The 17,486-nt window shown below is 47.8% G+C and overlaps 1 protein-coding gene across 1 annotated transcript in view; it reads right to left on the reverse strand.

The window, feature by feature from the left end:
* The window catches only part of PIK3AP1 (phosphoinositide-3-kinase adaptor protein 1), a 129,930-nt gene that overhangs the window by 11,132 nt on the left and 101,312 nt on the right, over positions 1-17,486 (reverse strand). Inside the window, 3 exon segments of the mRNA XM_032281153.1 lie at positions 3,603-3,758; positions 10,738-10,810; positions 14,117-14,322. Coding sequence (XP_032137044.1) covers positions 3,603-3,758; positions 10,738-10,810; positions 14,117-14,322 — 435 coding nt within the window.

The raw sequence follows: 17,486 nt of genomic DNA on the forward strand, positions 1-17,486 counted from the left end.
ATTAAAATGTTTCTATAATCCAGGGGATGCAGAATTGGTTTATTAATGAGCATGTGATCCCGTCCCTTTCTACTCAGTTACCCATACACAACACTGTTCAAGGACCAGGCTGTCTTTTTCTCCCTACTCCTCCCAGCCCACTCCTGTCCACAAGTCTAAAACCTCCTCAGTCTCCAAGGCTCAGGACAAATGCTATCAAAACCTTTCCACATTCCCCCTACTAAAAGTGACCCCTTGAGCCCACAGGCCCGCATCCTTCTGGGGCTAAGCCTCCCCATGCCATTCCCTAGTGTTCGCCACATTCCCTTACGATGAGCCATCATCTTTTTGAAGGTTATCTGCTAGCAAGAAGTAATAAAGCTGCAACAGGCACCGGCTCCATGACTCCAGAAACTCATACCCATCAGTTTCCACTGTCACTTCTGTTGGCATTCTTAAATCTTCAACCCCAATATTTGGCTCTAAATCTTGGCCCTGGCCCTCCTCCTCTCCAGGCTGATGACTTGCTTGCCCAAATCCCCTCTGGGCTGCACAGTTGGAAAGAGACTCTGGCCCCAGCTCCCCTCGTCTTCATACTTGCCAGGGAGAAGGAGGGCAGTGCCCTCCCCTTGGTAGGCTTCTATCATCAGGAGAGAAGTATTGGACAAGCATCTAACACTATGCTACTTTTGTACTTTCTCTCCTCTGTTATGAGTCTCCTAAAGACAGGCTCTGGTTCTTTTTCATCTCTGGGTCTCTAGTATACAGTCTAGCTCAGTATACACAGAGCTGTCCTCAGTATTTGGTGGATCAATGAGTGAGAGAAAAAAATGAATATATAAAAGTATAATATGATTCTTAAGAAACTTAGTTACACTTGAAACTATTGTCTGTTTTAAAAAAGAAAGAAAGAAAAAAGAAACTTGGGCCAGACAACCTAGGAGGTCAACAGCCTTTCTGTTATGAAACTTTTGTTTGCTTAAACATAACACTAATATGTGGGGCTTGAATTTTTAGTTATAACCAGGTTTAACCTGCAACTGTTTTTCTGTGGTTTCCAAGAGATGACAGCTGCACCATAATAAAAACAGTGCTGTTTTTAGGGTGTGATTCATGGGGTTAAGGGGCAGTTGGTGGATAAGCTGGGCCATCCTCACTCTCCCTCCCTGCCATGGGAACTATTTCTATTTCGAAAGCAGTACACTCCCACAGTTGAAAGCACAGGAAGATATGGATATCAATTCCAGACCCCCTGCTTACTTGCCAAGAGACTTGGGGCAAGTCGCCTACCCTCTCTGCTTCATTTTCTTATCTAGAAATTCAGAGCACTGTTGTATAAAATGAACCTGAAAATATGGTGACATGCTTGGCACAGGGCATGCAAAGAATAAGCATTTGATTAATGAAAGCAGCTCTCATTACCATCATCCATTTCAAGATGGTAGACTAACCACTAGTGACCCGAAGTCACCCCCCCACCCCCGCCCAGGATCTTGCCCCCCGCTGCACTCTAGCTTAGCCACATGACCTGCTTTGGCCAACATGGCATTAGCAAGCATGATGCAAGCCAAAGCTTGCTAAGCACTAGCACGCTGGGGCTTTTCCCTTTGGACTATTCCCTCTCCAGATGTTGCTGCCATATAAAAAGTTCAGGCTATGAATTAAAGGCCATGTGTAGAGAGGCCCTGGAGGATGAGAGGCTTCCTTGGATGTTTCATCCCAAGCAGAGCTTACAGCTGAACGCCAACTCTTGAGTGACCCCAGCTGATGCCACAGAGGAGAGACGACCCACCATCCCCACCGCGTCTTGTCCAACTTGTAAGATCAGGCATAAATAAAAGGTTGTTTTAAGCCACTACATTTTGGCATGGTTCATTGCATGGCAATAGACAGCGGAAAATGTATAACAGGGACTGGGTGCAGACTATAGCCACAAAGTAGAGTAAAATCCATTGATTTGTCATTTAGTAACATTTTCTAACCAGATGAGCCAGCCATTCCTGGGCACTAAACCACCACACGAGGGGAAAAGTAATTTATTCTTCTCATCTTCTCTTCACTCCAGGCTAGCCCCCTAAAAACATAGGCATTTGTCTTGTAAAGTTTCCAGCTGTCACTCTCCTCTCCCACCCTGGGATGCATTGTCTATGCCCTGAGAGGGTTCTACCACTTCCCCTCTCCTCTTCCACAGGTCTCAGAGATAGAGATAGCCACCTGTCCCTTGCTCCTTCTGCTACCTGTGATTCCTGAGAATATCTCTCCCATTCCTGAACGTGTCAGAATTCTCAAATTGCCCCCAGGGGGCTTTGCATAGAAATGATCACCCCTATTACGTAAGGGGAAGTTTTCTCCTCCGTCCAGTCTAGACTTCCCAGGCAGTCATGTAATAGGCTGGGCGTCTGTTTTGACAGGTAATGATGGCAGAAACATTCACCTGAAAGAGAGTGGAACTAGGTTCTACTCGCACCTTTCCTATTCACTGGCTACGTGACCTTGGGCAAAATTCTCTCCCTCTCTGGGTCACAAATACCCCCTCTATAAAGGATGGAGGAAAACTAGTTCAGAGGTTCTTGACCTAAGTCCATGGTGGGCAAAATTGTGTATGTGTCACAGACCTGTGCATGTGTCTTAGAGACAGAGCCAAATTATATATCAGATTCTCAAGGGGCTTTGTGATGCAGAAAAGATGAAGAACCCCTGGCTTAGAAAACCTTCCTGCTCCAACATGCATTATGGGGTTCTCTGCCCAACATTTCAGGAGATATGAGTCCTGAACATCAGCTACTCTCTGGCTCTAGTATTGCTTTCCTAGCTGTTTTCTTAGCACTGAAATGTATGAAAGAAGAGAAACTCAGTCTACGTGGCTTGTGAAGCCAGTGTGTCTAGAGTCAGCTAACACTGCCCTGGATATGGGAACAAAGCCCTCAGCTCCCGCCTGTGCATCAGCCTCTATTGTCTGTGCAATCAGACAGCTATTGAAGCTTGCCAGCCAAAAGGAAGGCATTACCTAATTAGATCCTCAACCTGCCTGTAAGTTAGAATGTTCAAATTTGAGTCCATTATTTTTTTTTTCTTCTTTTTATTTTACTTGAGTCCATTATTTTCTGATATGTCTGACTCTGTGCCCTTTCCTTTGCTTTATCACAGTTGGGGAAGCAGCAAAGAACAGTGGCTAAGAGTCTTGGCTCTGTATCCAGACTGAGTTCAAATCCTGGCTATTCCACACTAGCTATTTAACCTAGAACAGAGCACTACGCCTCTTGCTTCCTCCTCAGGAAACAGAGATGATAGTCCCTATTTCACAGAGCTTTGGTGAGAATTAAATTAGATAATCTATGAAGTGGCTTAGAATATAGTAAATGCTCAATAAATGTTAACTATTAGTATTAAGTTTTCATATTTAGGAAAGGGCTAGAGTAATAATGATGCAACTGGGCTTCGTGGGATACGAAGCAAACCTCATGGGCAAACAGTAACTCTGCCCCATCTTTTACACCTCTCAAACCCCAACCAGGCCCCACTGGAGATATCTTGGGCTCTTAAGAGGATGTTTCCTAAGGCCCAAGGGCGCAGGCTAGAGCCCAGCTAAGAAGACCCCACCCCCTGCAACCCCAGCTCCTCACTTGCTGTGCTGGAGGTGCTGTCTGTTTTCCAGTCTCCTCGTCTCAGCTCCGTCCTCGGGGGAAAGACGCTTTTCCTGGGGCCACTCTCATAGACTCCAAATTCCACTTTAGCAGGCAGGTGCTGTGAGTGCCGAATTGGGACTGTGATTTCCAAGTCTGGAATTGGAGGAAAGAGGGATGAGCTTCAAGACACCAGACTGTCACCTGCCAAGCTGCTCAGCAGCTTCCCTCTACCTGCCTCCCCAAGGGGAGGGGAAAAGCTGATAAGACGGGGAGGGGCCCTGGGTTGGTGGCCCCTTCCCCTTCAGCACTGAAACTGTACTGAATCCTATGTGGCTGTCACTGGGAGACAGAAGAGAGGGACAGAAGGATGTGAGAAAGGGACAGAGAAGCGCTTCTGCACCAGGGAGCGGAAGCAACAAGCCACGAGGGAAAGGTCTGGGCCCTCAGCCCTGCCGCTGAGCAGCTGTGGAAGTCCAGCAAGTCAGCTACCCGCTCTGAATCACTCGCCTTATGTGAGGGGGGATATGTCCATCCTTGACTGTAATCACAGGCTACCCTATGCACCAAGCACCGTTCTGAGAGCTTTGGCATTTTTCCCTCACTTAATCCCCACAACACCCAAGAAGTAAATACTATTATCATCAATGCCAACAGCAACTAAGGTACAGAGAAGTGATGCAGCATGTCCTGTCAAACAGCTGGTAAGTGGCAGAGCTAGGATTTGAACACAGGATCCGGAGACCAGGCTCTTAACCACTGCTCGTACAGCCCCTGGCTCTCTGCATAAAAGATGGCGGGTGGGTGGGGGGGGTAGCTGGCCCACATGGACAGTAATGACCCAGAAAGCTAATGAAAGGAAGTCCTTCAGGTCTTTGAAAGATTTTGTGACTTGCAAGGACCACAGGTAAGACAGCTGATGCCTCTGCCGAGCAAAGCACTGACCTGGCCTCCTTACTGGCTTAGCTCTGCCCAGAGATTATCTCTATTCCTCCCTACATTTCTAATGCTGGGTTCTAGGAACAGAAAACAGCTCCTCTAATAAGGAGGAAAAAAGTCTGGGGGCACCAGCACCAACTTCCTCCTGAAGGCAAGATGTGCTCCTGCCTCAAGGCTCCCCTGGCTGCCTTGGACCTTCCCAAGCCCAGGCGCAGGGTTTATACAGTGGTAGCTGTATAAACTTGGGTAGAAGAGGTGTTAGCTTTGGGGACGTGTCCTTTTATCTTCTGGTACCACTTCCTCCTCCGCCTCTACCCTTGTAGGGGACAGGCGTGGCAGGAAGTTCAGAGAGTCCAGGGGCAGCCACCTGCCAAAGCCAGAAATCTGGCAGGGTGAATGGATAAACCAGAACAGGATGAAGGAGCGGCGAGAGGACAGGGCACACTAAGGTCCCCAGCGAACATTCTGCACAGAGAATGTTCGGCGTGGATTGTTGGCTTGCATAGGCATGAGCCTTCCTCATCTGGGGACTCTAGTTCCAGGTGTGGTGTATAGTCCAAGTGTCTGACCAGCTTCCCAGGGTTTGTGTAATCCAGGTCTTTTTCACATGCTGGGGCTCTCTCAGCTACAACCATGCCATGGAAGCACCCATACCAGCTTGGAGCCACTTGGACAGAGGACAGCCAGGGGTACTTTCACATGGGTGCCACCCACAGCATCTTAAGAAACCAAACAAGTGTCAGGCTTTTTTTCTTTTTTCCTTCAGTTCTGACCTAGCTTTTTAAAAATCTCTCTTTTTTTTTTGAGACGAAGTCTCTCTATCACCCAGATTGGAGTATAGTGGCGCAATCTTGGCTCACTGCAACCTCTGCCTCCCAGGTTCGAGCAATTCTCCTACCTCAGCCTCCCAAGTAGTTGGGACTACAGGCACATGCCACCACATCCGGCTAATTTTGGTATTTTTAGTAGAGACGGGGCTTCACTATGTTGGCCAGGCTAGTCTTGAACTCCTGACTTCATGATCCGCCCACCTTGGCCTCCCAAAGTGCTGGGATTACAGGCATGAGCAACCATAACTGGCCTAAAAAATATATATATATATATATATTTTTTTTTTAAGGGAGATTCCGGTCTGCTTAGTTAACTTCAAGGAGGCAATTTTTTAACCTCAACTAATTCTATAAAGAAGGAAAGTAAAATACACAGGAAAAAAAATAGGGGTGTCAAAAGTTCAGAAAATCAGGTAGAGCCAGTCCAAATGTTTATAAAATCCTGATATTCTTTGAATAAAGGTACAGTGCTAGGGATAATTATCATGATTATATTGCATAGTGCTTTCCCAAAGTGCATTTATATGCATTATTATAGCTCCTTTGAACTTCATGACTTCTCCATTAAGTAGGTAGGTCAGGTATAACCCTGGTGAGGAAACTGAGGCACAGAGCAGCTAAAGGAATTGCCCTGGATCATAAAGTGATTCAGTGACAAAGGAGGAATCAGAACCCGAGTTTCCTGGGACCCGGTTAGCTCCTCCATGTCCTGCCCCACAGGATACACCCAGAACACAAATATTGATTATCTTCTCTGTGAGGCCCTGGCTCTCACCAGCCCTTCTCTAATTTCCTACACTATCAACGCTCTGTACCAGCCCAGTAAGAGCAAACAACTCCCTGGGGTTGAAGAAAAATGGTCAAGTTATTAAGAACAGTCTTAATTTTCTTAATTCTCTTTGGCATTCTAACCCAAATTAAAGATTAATATTTTTTTCCTAGGGCAAATGAAGTTCTGAAATGAATAGTCAGTCCCTGTGTTTAGAATGGGTTACATTCTTAGAATAGAGCCTTTATGCACAAACATTATTCATCAACCCTAATTTTCCCACAGATCTGTGTTATAATGTGTCAATAATATGTCACATTTATTCAACTATAAATGATGCCCTTTCTTTGGCAAATGCTGCCCTTGGGTATGCAGTACAGGGTCCAACTTCCAATTGCCTGAGGCTGTTTCTCATAGCAGAACGATGGGTGCTCCTCCCCCAGCAGGCCTTCACCAACAACTGATGGGGGCTGGTGTATAAATGTCCCAGCTCTCTTGCTCCTCGGTGGGTGTTCTCCACTGACTCCTTCCTGCCTCACTTCCCTATCCCCACCATAGTCCCTGGGATCACCACCCACACCAGCTATTTGCTCCAAAATCCTTATCGGGGGAGAAAAGTTCTAGAAATGGAAGTGGTAATGGTGGCACAACACTGTGAATGTACTTAATGCCACTGAATTGTATACTTTTTATTTTTTTGAGATAGAGTCTGGCACTGTCACCCAGGCTGGAGTGCTATGGTGAGATCTTGGCTCACTGCAACCTCTGCCTCCTGGGTTCAAGTGATTCTCCTCCCTCAGCTTCCTGAGTAGTTGGGACTAGAGGTACATGTCACCACACCCAACTAATTTTTATATTTTTGGTAGAGACAAGGTTTTGCCATATTGACCAGGCTTGTCTCAGACTCCTGGCCTCAACTGATCCTCCCACTTCAACCTCCCAATGGCCTCCCAAAGTGCTGGGATTACAGGTGTGAGCCATCACACCCGGCTTGAATTGTACACTTAAAAATGGTTCAAGGTTGGGCGCGGTGGCTCACGCCTGTAATCCCAGCATTTTGGGAGGCTGAGGCGGGCAGATCACAAGGTCAGGAGTTTGAGACCAGCCTGACCAACATGGTGAAATCCCATCTCTACTAAAAGAATACAAAAATTAGCCAGGCATGGTGGCGTGTGCCTGTAGTCTCAGCTACTCAGTAGGCTGAGGCAGGAGAATCGTTTGAACTGGGAGGCAGAGGTTGCAGTGAGCCGTGATCATGCCACTGCACTCCAGTCTTGGCGACAGAGCGAGCCTTGGTCCCAAAAAAAAACGTGGTTCAAATGGTCAATTTTATGTTATGTATATTTTATTACAATAAAAACCACAAACAAGGAGGCCCTTGGGGCTGACAGGCAGAACCCATGTAGATTGCTTGCTGTCCCTGGTCATTCTTGTTTGGTGTCAAATTATATACAGTTTAATCTCTCAATAGTTATTACATTGATTAAAGCTCCAATATAAAACATACAAATATTTAACACCCCTCTCCCCAAAATATCCTTGTCAGAGGGTCTGCTTCTTGGGGAGTAGGGGATGAGGGGTGGAGATAGAGCTAACTAAGCCATGATCTTTTGGAAAAATGTAGATATTGATCATTCTAATTTAGATATAGCTACTGGTGGGTATAAATCACTTGTTCAGAGCCTGATCAGCCTTGGGTGAACCTTGCATAATGTTCCAGAACTTGTGATTCATTCTGGATGGCCCTGCCTGAGAGGACCCCAGCTGGTGTGTGGGCCTCTGTGTAATCAAGAGCATGGACACTTTAAGGGGTACTCTTATGTACCAGGCACTGTGCTAGGCATTGGTTATACCCTAACTCATCCAATGTTCCCTAATGGGGTGGGCACTTTCACTTTTACCGTTTTGCAAAGGAGGACTGAGGCTCGGGGAGGTGAAGTATCTTGCCCACAGTTCCCAGCTAGTGAGGGGTGAGCAGTGAGCAGGAATTTGACCCAACCTCACTGGCCCCAGAGTCCATCCCCTCTACTCCTCTGCATGTGCGTCTGTCTTGCTTCAGTACCTCCAGTGGCACCAGGTGGAGCCTAGGTGAGTGGTCAGGATGTGAAGAGACCCAGAAGGCTCAGGTCTTGATCCCAGACTGCTGAGCACATGTGACTCCAATACTAGGACTCTTGGACCTTCAAACACTGGGTGTGCCACCAAATCACAGGTTTCTTGATGCTGTTTATATTTAAAGCCCTGAAATGTTTCATTTCATCAAGGCTCCTATCTTTAGGCTTATGGACTCTAGTTTTAAAAAGCACCTCAGTCCTTTTATCACTGAGACCCCTATAATCTGACCCTAGGATGACTGTGCACATCTTGAAACAGCTTTTCTGCCTTCTCTCCTTTCTCTTTTTCTCAACCAGCAGGACAGACAAGTGTGAACTCAGGTACTGGCAGCGTAAATTTAAAATCTAGACACCCAAGCAGAAGTCGTAGGATGACCTCTCTGACCTTCTGCGATGGTTAAAACCTTGTAACCCCTCTTCTCCCCAAATCATTGACATTCACTAGGTTAGTACTACCTGCAAAACACTGTATTAGGCATGGTGGAACAGACCCTAGTAGGGAAAGCCAAACCTGTGTGAATACAAAGATAACTGACTCATTAGGCTACCAGATGGTGAAGCTAGTGTCTCATAGGTCTCTGTATTTGGCAGCATGCCTGGTGCCTGTTATGTGTGGAATGAATGAGTGGTGTCACCAAACAGTTTCCTGAAGCCAATCATTCCAACAAAGACTTCTGAAGCTCCATCACCGTACCATGCTGCACCCTGGGGACTCCATGGAGTGCACAGCAGACATGTTTCTGTCCATGTGGAGTTTCTACTAGGAGGGAGATGAGGTGTTGGACCATAACCATGAAAACAGAAACCAAAGATGATTCCAGTCTGTGATATGTGAAAAGAGAGGATGCCAGGGAACTGAAAGTGAGTAGTGGAGGGCTCCTCTGGAGAGAATGGCAGAGAAGGCCTCTGATGAGGAAATGCTACACTGAACTCTGAAGGGTGAAAAAGGACCAGAAGGTGAAGATGTGGGGAAGGCAGGGGAATGGCAAGTGCACAGGTCCTGAGGGAGAAATGCTCTTGGCTTGTTAAAGCAATAAGAAGGAGTCCTGGGACTGGAGCACAGGGTTTGGGGGAGAATGAAGTATGGGCTCAGGGGTCAGATCACATGGGCCTTGTAGGCTGTAAGTAGGAATATGATTTTACCCTGAGTGGGATGGGAGCCCCTGGAAGGCTTTGATCAAGGGCGTGGCATTATCTGATTTTAAACACTTTTAAACATCATTGGCTACAATGGGTTAACTGTAGAAAGGCAAGAGTGAACATGGGGAAATGACTGAGGGGCTACTCCCCTGGTCTAGGCAAGGGATGATGTGGCTTGGCTGCAGCAGTGACATGGGAAATGGTCAGAAATGACCAGATTTAGGATGTGCTTTGGAAGCAGAACATCTCTGGACTGCCAGTGGCTTGGATAAAGGAATGAAGTGATATCAACCAGAGACAGAAAAAGGGAAGTGCCAGATGAATGGAAGGGGTGGTAGGTCCCACATATGCTGAATGAGGAAGGAATACCATGGCCTAGAGTGGTCCAGGAGAGCATCACTGAGAAGGGGCTGCCAGGGCTGGGTCTTGCATCCCAGTAGTTTTCATATAGGTGAGAAGGAAGAGGCATGGCATGAGCAAGGAGCCCATGGCAGGAAAGAATGTCCTGTTTGGAGATCAGGGTTTTACCAGCCCAACCAGGTTCATGGGAAGTTGGGCTGTTGATGGCAGCTGGAGAGAGACTTTGGAAGTTGTGCACAAAGAGGGCTAGATTTCTACTTGGTTCCTCGTGTGATAAGGCTCCACTCAAGATCTGAGTGCCTCTGAAAGCCTTCTCCTGCATGTTCCTCTTGCTATAAGGCTGGCCAGCGTTAATCACAGAGGCCCACCATGCCAGAGGCCCTCTGTGGGAAGGTGCATTGTTGGTAAACACCAGCTTCTTGCTCAGGGGTGGTGGTACCACATGGCTGGCACAGGGGATAGGCTTAAGGTGAGCAGGGGTGCCCAGTCCATAGTGCACACCGCTAGAATTTGTGGCCCTGCTATTGCACCGTGGGAGCTCTGCTATACCTGGGGCCTGGGCTTCTGAAGCAGTGTACGGTGCAGATGCAGATGATGCCACTGCTCACCAGAATCAGAAAAAACAGACACTGTTTAAATGGAATTTTCTCCTTTCTCTGCTTAGAAAACATACGTCCTCCTAACTACCAAGGGGAGAGTCAGGTGCTTGCAGAGGAAGTATCACCATCCTCTTTGTGTGAAAAGGAGGAAAGGATGCAGAGTTGTATGTCTTGTATACCAGGTACCAGATTGTTTATAGAATAAATAAGACATAATCCCTGCCTAAAAGGCCTTTACAGTCTAGCGGGGGACCCAGATCTGTAAACAGCGCAATGAGTGCTGGGCAAGTGGTCTCCCCACTCAGGCCACAGCCAAAAGGGGAGTCGAGGACAACAGATGACAGCAATGTCCCACACAATGCAGCGCCCTGGTAAGCCACGTACCTGTCTGCTTTCCAGATTTTTGCTTCTCTCTCTGTCTTCGGGTGATGCTGTCTCTTAGTCGTTTAAGATTTTCCTGGAAAAGAATTTTTTTTATTTTTTAAGTGTACCACGGAATGACACCCTCTGGACATGAGAGTTTCTGATTGTATGCCTTTTGTAGGGTATATCACATTGCAGTCACATTTACAATATGCACATGTGGCTCAGCAGATTCAGTCAGCCTCCAGAAATCCAAGTATTCACAGAATCTGTACCTGAAGAGAAGATAACTCTTCCACAAGAAAGAGTCTTTCCTCCCCTCTGGTTCCCAGCTCTGTTCTACACGGCCCCTCTCCTGTATGCCTGTTAGCTGAGCTCATAAAAACTCCACAGGTATTCCTGTCTCTGAGACTGTATTCTCACATCATTCCCCTGACTTTCAGGGATGCTGGTTCCTCTCCACAAGTCTGTTCCAGGCCTGCATCAAGTCTCACCTTCTCCCTGCAGCCTCCCCAGATGCTCCGGTCCTTAGTGACTGACCACACTAGCCATGCGGCATGTGGGCTGCACTGCCTCACCATGTGACACTCTTGCGGTGAGCTCTCTAACATTAAGAGACCAGGTCTTGTACCTTTCTGTAATCCTGCCATCTGGTCCATTGTAATCACTCAATAAATGTTGAATAGATATGTGAGGGTCAAGATTGTTTCTCTTTTAGTCGATTAACAATAACCCTGAAGTTAAGTGCCTGAGCATTCTAGGGAATATGCCCCAGGGAAGATGTCCAGACAATCTGGCTGGAGTAGAAGGTTCATGTGGGGGAGTTGCAGGAGGCCAAACTGAAAACAAGCGTTGGCCTGCGGCTGCAGGATGAAGAGACTGAGCTTTGTCCAGGAGGCAGCAGGGAAACGCTGAACGTTGTGACCTTGTCATGGTTTTAAGGTTCTAGTCAACTAGAAAAGAAAGAACAAAGGCCAGCCGACCTTCCTAGAGACTATGGAATGTGCCAGATGCAGGTGACAGAAGCTGACACGAGGATGTGGCTGGAGGAATGGAGAGACAGAAGCAGATGCAAGAGGATGAATGCCACAGAGCAGGACCCAGCAGGACACGCCGCTGGCTGGGTGTGCAGAAGCACAGGAGAAGGCCAAAGAGGCTCTGAGTCTCATCCGTATCTCCAAGAGAAGATGGTACAATGAGCACAGAGAGAGTGTTGGGAAAGGGAATCGGCCTTGAGGGATGATCTGTTGTTAGACAGCAGTGAGCACAGCCTCATCCACGTTGACAATGCCCAGCTTCACCTGCTCCTGGAGGGTGATAAGCTGCCGCTGGCCTGGGGCACCTCAGGAGGACACAGCCAACTGGTGGCTGGAAGCGCGGGACCGCACAGAGAGGGAGCTGAAGGAAACCTTCAGTGTCCACCTGTGAGAGGGCGATGTAAAGGAGACAGAGGAGTGGACAGAGGCAGAGGAAAAGGAAGATGAGGCCTCCACCCAGGAACGTCTCCACACCACTAACCGTTGGATGGGGGATACTCAGGAAGTGCCCGGAGACTAGCAATGTGAGCCCCCAGGGGCTGGGATTCTCTGCCAATTGAATATGGACCCCAGTTGTCTGCTATACCCAAGAGTTCTGGGCCAGTTCATGGGAAAGGAAGAGGTCTTTTGGACATAAACATAGAAAGCTAACATTCATCACTTATTTACTATGTGCCAGGTGTGCTGCTTACAGTGGCTTACATCACCTAGTCCTCCCCCTTCACATTTCAGAGGTGGAAAAACAGAGGCACAGCAAGGTCAAGGTCATCCAGCCACAAGTGGCAGAACAAAGATGTAAATTCAGGCTGCCGGCTGCAGAGCTCTGTTCTGAATTACTGTGTCACGTGGTTGCACAACTCGGCAAGGAGATAAAAAACATTGTTTAGCCAGGGCCAGCCTTTCTTCAGCAGGACTGCAGCCTCCCTGGGGCTCCTGAGTGAAGAGCACCCGTGATTCCTGCATTCGGCTCTCTAGGGTGTCCTCCCACCCTTCAGACCCCCACAGGGAGGGAGGCAGCTGGCAGAGTGGGTGCCCCTGTCTTAAGGAGCACTAAGAAGGCAGAAAGGAGCACAGGCTCTGGGGTGAGAAAGGGGATGTTTGAACCTTGACTGCCTCTTTGCCTCTCTGAGCCTCAGTTTTCTGTGGAACAGGAGGAACAATACTTATTTCACATCCGTCTATGAGCGAAACAGACCAGTTCTATTCAATGCTGAGCACAATTCCTAATGTAGCACTGTCAGAGCTCAGCCAATACTGCCTGATGACACACTTCCCCGCTCTTTACCACTAATCCTCTCCCAGAAGGCGGCCTCCCAGCTCAGCCCTGGAGGGATGCTGCTTGCTCTCCGCCTCAAAAGCTGGTATGTCAGCTAGCGTAAGAACAGAGGTTAGAATACACACCGCCAGGGTCTGCAGCGCACCACCCTGAACGTGCCCAACCCTGTCTGATCTCTGAGGGTAAGCAGGGTTGAGCCTGGCTAGTACGTTGAAGGAAGCGGCCTGAGGAGGTGGAGAGAAAAGGCAATAGTTCCAGCCCTAACTTGGCCCTGTACTAGGAAAGTCATCTTGGACGTGTCTCCTAACCCCCTAAGCTCCAGTTCCTCCTTTTTAATACAAAGGCATTGATGCACTAGGAATGAGCTTCCTAAGGTTGAGTTCGCATTCTTTTTATTGTTTTTAATTATACATAGTGTATACTTATGGTACAGGTATGGAGTTGTATATTCTCATAAAAGCTTCAAATTATACAGGTAGAGCCAGAGTCTCCTCTGACACCCCAGTCCTTCTCCCAAGAGGTGGTCCCTGGAATGGGCCTGAGGCGGCTGTTTCCAGATCTTTGTCCTTGCATTGATATACACATCCATAGAAATACAGTTTGTGTGTGGATGTGTCTGAGTTGTTTTAATTTGGGTGGTTTTGTATCTGTAACTTGTTTTGTTCATTTAATCATATTTCTTGGGAGCTTTCCACATTCTCTTTGAGTGCTAAAGTGTGATAGTTGTGAGGGTATTTGGTAGTAGGAATAGAAAGAGGGACTCTAAAAAGAAAAAAGCTGGAAAGCAGAAGCAGGGAGCCAATGCAGAGAGACAGCAGCAGAGTTAGGGTTTGTAGTTGAGCCTTTGTTCCTGATCTCAAGCCTCATGGCACCTGGAAAAGCCATCCAGCTCTCAGCCCGGGAGCCATGTGGTTACAGACCAAGGTGACACTCACACGCACTCACTGGTTTACAATCAAACTCAAACGTTCGCAGGCCCAGCCATGGGTGTCCAGGTAGGGCAATACACAAGCAACCAAGGCCCAGCCCTCCTCCACTGTCAAAGGGGGAAGCAGACATGAAACAAATTCCGTACGAAGCCAGTTACCTGCTGGAAACGAAAGGACTCCGATCGTTTCTTCTGGTTGAGCTGCCACTCTTTGAAGTGAAGCACAGCCTCATCCACGTTGACAATGCCCAGTTTCACCTGCTCCTGGAGGGTGATAAGCTGCCGCTGGCCTGGAGTTTTCATCCCCGCAAAAGGGTCATATATACTCGACTGGGGCCTGTCCCTCCACGGTCTGACAGGCGCCTCTGGAAAGGATGGCAAAACTCAGCTTGACAGCTCCCCAACTGGGGACCACTCACCAGAGGCATGGGGTTAATGAGGCTGGTCACAGGCTCAAGAGGACTTGTCTCAAAAGAACAATTACATGTGGACAAGGAGGGGGAGATACAACATAAAATCAGGGGAGAAGAAAGCAGCTTATAATTTCAAAGCCTGTCATGCTAAAGACAAGGCTGCAACATTTAAGGGAGGTGTGAAATCTGCTGAATCTGCCAAGTCTTAATTATTATTATTTTTTTTAACAGGCTTAATTCATTTCATTTTTCTTATATAAAAACCCTAAGTTGTAGACACAGCTGGAACCTGGGTCTTCTGCTCAGAGACTCTGGTGTGGGTCTTGAGAGATGGTCAGTGAATTTCTGGTAGGGAGACTTGGTGAATACAGTCTCTTTCCAGAGGTCAAGGGTCAAGTTCATAGGTGGTCCAGGTTCAAAGGTGGCCTAGGTTCACAGGTGGCCCAGGGTGGCAGTGCAGCCCCTGGCCAAGCTATAGCAGCCATCATCAGCAGCTTCTTGGGCACAGAGGCCAAGATGATGCTAGTGCCCCTGGGGGCAGGGATGAGGCACACCAGCACAGAGTCAGCAGCCTGTCACCTTGCAAGGGCTGGGTGGGGCTTGCTGATCTTGTTCCCCCTGTAAACTCTCTGTGCAGGCCCAGTGAGAGCTTGGCCAGGATGATGGCCCCTTGGATGGCAGTGGCTACCTCCTTGGAGTACTTAATATCCAGACGACATGGCCACTGTCGTCCTCAATGGGAGCAAACACCTTGAACCTGGTGTAATGACCAGCCTGGATCAGCTTCTGTACCAGCATAATCTTCGGAACCCCGTTCTTGAGAGATGACCCCAGGAAAAGGTCAATGATCTCAGTTCAGACTGCTTTATGGGCAGAGAGAACAGAGATCTCCCAGGACTTGCTCTTCATGTCCTTGGCTAGGTGGTCTAGCTTAGTGACAGGCATCCACTCCTTGTTCTCAGCCTTCCTTCCATGAGCTCCAGAGCCTTGGCCCCAGCCACAGCCACAACCTCGGCCTGAATGTTGCTGCCAAAGCCTCCAGGGAAGCCATCACAGCCTCCCACTCCAGGGCCCCCAGGCCCTCCCGCTGCATCAGCATCATCCACCATTTGGTGTATTCTTGGAGAAGCAGTCAAGCCTTAATTATTGAGAAGCCTTTAGACAGCATTTCTCAACCTTGGCACTATTGACATTTGGGGCCAGATAATTCCTTACGGTGTGGGAGCGCCCTGTGCACTGTAGGCTCTCAGCAGCATCCCGGGCTTCTACCCATTAAACGCTAGCAGCACCCCCTTCTTTAGTTGTGACAACTAAACATTTCCCCTATATTGCCAAATATTCTTTAGGGAGGGGGAGCAAAATCACTTCCAGCTGAGAACCACTGCTTTAGACTTAAATCCACACCCAGAAGAGAATACACTGGAAGAGAGTTTAGCTAGGATGCTTCCCTTAGCCCCACTCTCATCCCTCACTGAGTCTAAGCAGCATGGGGCACAATGATTGTGGACTGATGGTCATGAAATGCCCCAGGAGACTGGAACACCAATGGAATCATGACCCAGCCCAACAGCACCAGGTATAAAGTAGGTGCTGGCTTCCGGCTGGCTACCCTTGGGTTGTTCCTGTGCCAGCCTCTCTCCCACATTACAAATTCACAGTTCTCTGCTTTGGAGCTTCTAGAGTAATACGGAGTCAACCCTCATCTCTCTCCAGGCCATGAATCCAGTTCTATGGGGAATGATCTACTCACAGCAACCATGGGGCCACTGAGGCATCTTGGCATTTCACTAAATTCATATGAGGCTACTTGAATCTAAATTTCTCCAGCAGGACCCCATTTGGGCATTGTGATTCAGGGATGTAACAAGAAGAAAAAAGAGAAATGGCTTCACCAGTGAGTATTGAAAAAGGCTCAAAGACATTTATCTAGCAGTCTGCCCAACCATTCACTTATCTGTCCACACACACTCACACATCCTTCTCCCAGGTCTGCCCTTTTTTTTTTTTTTTTTTTGAGATGGAGTCTTGCTCTGTTGCCAGGCTGGAGTGCAGTGGTTTGATCTCAGCTCACTGTAACCTCCGACTCCCGGGTTCAAGTGATTCTCCTCCCTCAGTCTCCTGAATAGCTGGGATTACAGGCACATGCCACCATGCCCAGCTATTTTTTGTATTTTTAGTAGAGATGGGGTTTCTCCATGTTGGCCAGGCTGGTCTCGAACTCCAGACTTTGTGATCCACCTGTTTTGGCCTCCCAAAGTGCTGGGATTACAGGCATGAGCCACCAACCCCAACTGCCCTTCTCAAGGCTCTCTAATGGTGTTGGGAGATGCAGTGGAGGAAAAAACAAAATGTACAAGCCAACCAGTTCCCGTTTCCCACTACCAGAGCCCTTGGGGGATGCCTTCGGATGCTTAGATGGTGTCACGGCTACTTTTCAAAAGAATCCTCAGTGGAATAATACTGAGTGTTTCTGTTTAGCACAAAAAAAAATTAATAAAGAAAAAAACAAAAGAGCACTTAGCTCCTCAAACTTCCTTTAAAAGTGTTTAGGAAAATGAGACTTCCAAGTTGTTCCCCAATGGCAAGCAAAATATCTTTTAAATAAAAGTTGAATCAAAGTATAGTCTAACTAGTATAGATAAGGTAAGTAAATAGCCCAGAAAGGCTGTATTATTAGGTAAAGACTGGGTGCTGGGCCGCCTACTTTCATCCTGTTGGCATCAACCTCCGTGTTTAGATTGTACTTTTATGTGCCATACGGATACTTTCCACTAGATTAAGGTCATTTGTATGACCAATTTGTACAACATTGTAGAGGACCCTGATCTCCTCCTCTCCCCATTTACCATCAGTACAAGACTCTCAGACAGCGCCACCCTAAGGTATCTTTGGATCTCTCTTTTATTTATTTATTTAATTTTTGTTTTTGTTTTTCTTTTCTTGAGACAGAGTCTCACTCTGTCACCCAGGCTGGAGTGCAGTGGCTCAGACTCAGCTTATTGCAACCTCCCCCTCCCAGGTTCAAGCGATTCTCCTGCCTCAGCCTCCTGAGTAGCTGGGACTACAGGTGCCTGCCACCATGCCGGGCTAATTTTTTGTATTTTTAGTAGAGATGG

Source organism: Sapajus apella, unplaced genomic scaffold (genome assembly GCF_009761245.1).
Source record: "Sapajus apella isolate SASKATOON/1434 unplaced genomic scaffold, GSC_monkey_1.0 scaffold13, whole genome shotgun sequence".
Taxonomy (NCBI): Eukaryota; Metazoa; Chordata; class Mammalia; order Primates; family Cebidae; genus Sapajus; species Sapajus apella.